The sequence below is a fragment of the Vigna umbellata genome, chromosome 1, assembly GCF_029865625.1.
Source record: "Vigna umbellata cultivar VRB3 chromosome 1, Vumbellata_1.0, whole genome shotgun sequence".
NCBI classification, from domain to species: Eukaryota; Viridiplantae; Streptophyta; class Magnoliopsida; order Fabales; family Fabaceae; genus Vigna; species Vigna umbellata.
In genome coordinates, this window is record NC_142165.1 from 2,405,329 (window position 1) to 2,410,837 (window position 5,509).

Here is a 5,509-nt window from a genome sequence, read left to right on the forward strand (position 1 = left end):
GATATTGATATTATTAAAAGATAAGTACTTTATTGGTGATGTTATATACTACCGGTTTAGTCTCTCTTCCGAAAATAAAGGATGTTTTTTTTTTTATTTGCTTTGAGATGATGCTGCTATTATTTTTCTACTTTCTTCTATGATCTTGTCATTCACCATCGTTATTTTACTTATGTACTACTCGCGTTTGTTAGTTAGTATCACATGATCAATAAAATTATATATTACATATGTGCATTAGAAAAAAATATGTTAAATTTCATACATACATCATTAGTATCAAAATTTAATGGTTCTTTTTCAAGCTATGATATTTTAAATTGCCCAGTCTATGGTTCTGCCCCTGAAGATGAAGATGAAGATGAAGATGATGAATTAGAGTTCATGGAGACTTCATCAGTTATTTCTTGTTGAACGTCTGAATTTAACGCTTCATTACCTTGTGAGTTATGCGTGTTATCTTGCTCAGAGGTTGTCGAGTTATTCCCATCATTCGTCACTTGTGCCTTACTTGAATTCTCTGAGATGTTGAACACTTCCTGTTGAACAACACCAAACATTAAAATGACGAAAAAACAAGAACATCTTCCATGGGTAAATAGTTTGTGTTAACTGTTTGGAACAACCAAGATAAATGAACAACACAAAGACAACACAAAGACAACATAAAACAACAGGAAATTTGACTCACCCTTGGTTTTTCTTGTGATGAATGGTTAGCACGATTATCCATCAATCGCATCAACCGCTTCCAACGTGCTGCCACAACTGAAGAATGAGAAGGTTCCATGACAAAGTCTTTCACACCAAAGATGTTATTATGGTCATGGGTCATTGAAAAAGTTGGAGTGTCATCAGGTATGTCAGAAGATATGGAGCTTACATCTGCTGCATTTTCTTCATCTATGTTTTGCAAAGAAAGAGGTGAAGAAATGTCCCTCCAGCTGTTTAATTCCGAAATATCTTGCTCACTTACTCTACGAACTTCTCTTGAATGGAGTGAGGCTCCCCACATGTCTTCACTGCCAGAAGTAACATCCTTGTCAATGTCCCCATCATAAATAATCGATTCTCCGTCAGTGGTTGTGGTGGTGTCGTTGTTCTCATCAACCGTCAGTGTAGGTGAACCGATTTCAGAAACCTCCACTTGTAAGTCAGAAGCCAAAGAACATGAAGGGGTGTGACGGATTGGGCCACCACTGAAACATGTTGGCTTGTTCTTTTCAACAGATGGTGGAAGAGATTCATACAAAGAGTCATTTATTTTAGTAGCACTAGCACTTGTTAATGGTAAATTGTTGTCACCCTCTTCAGGCTTAGCAACTGTTGGTTCTTCTACCTTCTCTAAAAGTTGAGCTCTATTATCATCTATTGTTGGAATCATGTCTGACTCATTTGCACGCTCTGAATTGGAGTTTGTTGTTTCAGCATTTTCCACCTCTTTACCATTGATGTCAACAGTTTTCTCAGTTTCACATTTTCCATTCTCTTCACATGCTGTTTCCTTTCCTTCTTCACTTAAAGGAACAAAAGCTTTGGACTCACATTCACTGGCTTCTTCGGATGATAATTGTTCGAGTGGATCATTATCTCCAGTACCTGTAGGAATGTGCATAAGTTTCATCATGATTGAGACAATGTGGGGAAAGAAAAAAAGAAAGTGATCATAAATATTATACCTTGAAGCCTTTCGTCTATTGGGTGTGGTTCTGTTGACATTGTGTGCTCTTTGGCTTCAAGGTCTTCTTGTTGTCTTGGTTCTGTTAACAAATTCTTCAGTTCTTGATCAAAACCGTCCCCTGTGAGATTGGGTTTCTCCTCCAAAGGATCATATGGAATATCAAATGGGCTTCTCAAAGCAGATGGGGCAGAACCAGGCATTTGTATGCCCTCAAATTCTTTCAGAGAATCGAAATGGTTGAGTCTTGTGATAAACAAAGGAGCAATTTGATTTGAGGACATGGATTTCATGTCAATCACACCATTTGATATCTGCAACTTCGATTGTTTTCTTGCTTTTCTCCTTGCCATTAGACTCTCTAGCCTTTTGTGTCTCTCAAACGCACACGTCCCAAGATCCATTGCATTCTTCTGATCATCCTCTTTCGGTTCTACACTTTTGTTGCCATCTTCTAATCGAGGTTTTTCCACATCCACTTTGTTTTCTGTTTTTTTCTGTTGGCCATGATCACCATGAATCACCGGGTCCAGCATAAAAGGTTCAGACAATAGTGTTTGCTTTTCTGGAGCCTCCGAGAAATCAAAACCTGTGTCTTCATCATAAAGTTTAAACTTTCTGCTAAAATCTCTGTTAGAGATAGTGAATTCATTACGAAACACTGATGATAAATCCTTGGCTCTTATTTCCAAACCACCGTACACCTCCAATCTCTTCCCAGTGAAATTTCTTCTTCTACTTGTTGCATTATGTGATGGACACTTATACAGCATTCCACGTCTCTCATTCTTCATCACTTTTGGCGGAGATTTTATTTCAACCCTTTTCTCCTTTGCCTTTTTAACATCTTCTTCATGTTGGTTTTGCTCAGAACTCCAAAATATTCTAACAAAAATGGCGATGCACACAAAAAATGGGGACAAGAAAACCAGCAGGTTGTAAATGTAAGAGAGAAATATATACAACAGGAAGAACACCAACAAAGCACCCGAAACCAATGGATGCTTTCTCATGAAACTGTAGCCAATCTCAGCTGAAACATGAAGCACTCTGGACAAGCGAAGTTGAATATCCCTTGAATTCAACCCCATTTTTCTTTCCTTCAAACTAGGTTCTAATCTCTGTAACTATACGATGCTTTCAAGGTCCTGTTTTTATGCATGCATGCATGCATTTCTCACAACCCTACAATGGAAAACTCTTATGTGGGACATTTTAGCCAATTCCATATCCAAACAAGTTCTTATTATAATGATCATGGTAATAATCAAACTGGGTTGACATGTTTGTTGCAAACTTCAATTGAAACATTTAAAGAAAAATGTGGTCTGTTGCCATGAACGAGGAAAATAAATGTATGTGTAACTTATGTTCTAAGCTACGGAACAAAGAGGAAGAATATCGATGATGGGAAATGAAAATATTGATGTGATTTTTGAGTTCAGTCCATACAAATCATTCTGAAAATCGAAAAACTAAAGAAAGAATAATAAAGAGAAAATAGGTAAAGGGACTCATAAATTACGGTCAGCAGTGGGAAATATTTTTTACCCTCTCCCTAACAAATGGTTTGCCGTTGAAACTATAACCATTTATTTATTTTTTCCCTTTTTAGGAAATTTTTCCTTTGGTTGAGAATTTTATACAGCCCTCTAATTTAGGAATTTAACAGTGCTGTGTTTCTTGTCAACTTGGGTAACCGGAAAAAAAGGACAAAACGGATAAAATTTACGAAACAATTTCACAAATCAAACTCAAAGTTGCAATACACTCCTTACTTGGGAAAACACAGGTCTCTTGAAAATTGGGGGCATTTTGTATTTGAATTCTTACATAAAATGGCTCATTCATTTTATGTTATTTTCCGAAGTTTTTTAAGTGAAAATAGTATTTCGAATTTTACAATTAAGTAATTTAATTATATCACTTTATGATAATAAATTTAATGTAACATAAAAAAAATGAAAATTGTCATTTAACCATGATAACTGTAAACAAGTATTATAATAACATTTTTTTAAATATTACTCGCATTTATAAATCATTTCTAATATGATATATAATGCCGTCAAAAATATGTTGTAATCCGCAAGCCAACCTGGCTCACCATGGGTTTGAGCCGGGTTGGGTTTGAAAAAAATGTAATTTTTTTATGCGGGTTAGTTTTCAATCAGGCTCACTTAGAACTCAGCTCACCGGATTGAACCCGTAGTGAGCCGGGTTGGCTCACCAACCCACCTAATTTAATTTAATTATTTATTATTTTGTGTTTTAATATTATTAGTTAGCATTTTTTATTATATTGTAGATGGTGATAAAGAAGATGTTTCAAGAGAGAAAAATATTATAGATTTATCTATTAAAGATTTGAATATTATAAATGGACAAGTCATACAAAAATTATCAACATTAAAAACTTATTTGTTTGCCTTTGTACATGTTTTTGGATTACGCTGGGATTGTATGATACTTTTATTTATTTATTTTGAATTGTCTTTGGAGTTTAACATCATTTTAGTGTGACGTTTATTTATATTTGAATTAAAAAAAATTGTAATTTTTTATTTTAAAAAACTTATAATTAAATGAGCCAATGAGCCAACCCATTTAACCTACCAACCCGTGGTGGGTCGGGTCGGGTTTGAATTTTTTCAACTCGCTAATAAGTGATCTGGGTTAGGTTGGCTCACTAAGTAACCAACCCGTGGTGAGCCGGGCTGGATCGAGCTGGGTTACCCATTTTGACAGCTCTAATGATATACCGATATCCTGTGGGGCAATAATCATGGATTTGACTTTAAATGGTTGCACACCCATAATTTCCTATTGGAGTGCTTCTCCCTGCACCTCACCTCACGTATCTCATCATGCACTTCTCTGTTTCTTAATTTTCTCAACTGTGCCTTTGTCAAAAAATAAGAGTCTTTGACTGTTTTATTTTAATTTGACCTATTCTACAAAAACTCATTATCTCTTGCCGTATTTCATATTCCCAAACCCTACATCCCCTTTCTCCTCTCTTCGAGTGTTGCCTCCCCTCCTTTCGTCCTCTCTCATTTAAGTTCTCACAGTTTTAGAGTGTGTCTTTCATTCTTAGCAAACTCTCCTCATTCTCGTTTGGTGGCTGTCTTGGTGGTGTCGTGGTGGTGGTGGCATCTTCTCACAATTCACATCAAGTTTGATTGGGCTTTGATAACAGTTGAAAAACTGTTATTTTTATGATTAAAATTGACACTAAAAGCAACCTTTACACTTAGAAACTAGCTTGAAATCATGCTTTTCTTTATATTTCTGGAAATAAGAGAGCTGGACAGGTTTATGCTTGATTTCAGTGTTTTTGTGCAGGTTTTAAGGTGAATTTGGTGAAAGAAGTGAAGAAGGAGAGAGTTGAAATCAGAAAAGACAACAAAAAGTGCAAAAAGGAGAAGCCGAAGTCACCGCTCAGCGGCAGTTTACCGCTGAGCGGCACTCAGGAGCTTGCGGGAGGTCCGCTGAGGGGCAAAATGGCCGCTGAGGGGAGAAAACAAGTCACGCACTCACCGCTGAGCGGTATTTTACCGCTGAGCGGCACTTTAATGGGCTTGGATTTGACTTTTTGTAATTTACGAATGATATATAAGCTTTAGGGTTTCCTAGGGTTAGGCATCTCTGGCTGGAACGAAGCAAACACTCTCTCTTCCACCCCTTTGAAGGAGGATCTTGGATGCTGAGGCTTCCTCTTCACCTTTTTAGGGTTTATTCTTTCATTGTAATTCATCTAGGTTCACCATGAATATGGTGAACTAAACTCTGTATGTTTGTTGGGGAATCAATGTAATCTTGTGAAACTCT

At 36.6% G+C, this 5,509-nt stretch overlaps 1 protein-coding gene across 1 annotated transcript; it reads right to left on the minus strand.

Moving 5' to 3' along the window:
* Positions 1-329: 329 nt before the first annotated feature.
* LOC124821712 (uncharacterized) lies at positions 330-2,769 on the minus strand. Its single transcript, XM_088113945.1, has 3 exons — positions 1,680-2,769; positions 692-1,599; positions 330-539 (listed from the first exon to the last, which is right to left on the minus strand). Exons 1-3 carry the CDS (start codon positions 2,767-2,769, stop codon positions 330-332), a joined length of 2,208 nt encoding a protein of 735 aa, XP_087970071.1.
* Positions 2,770-5,509: the final 2,740 nt, after the last annotated feature.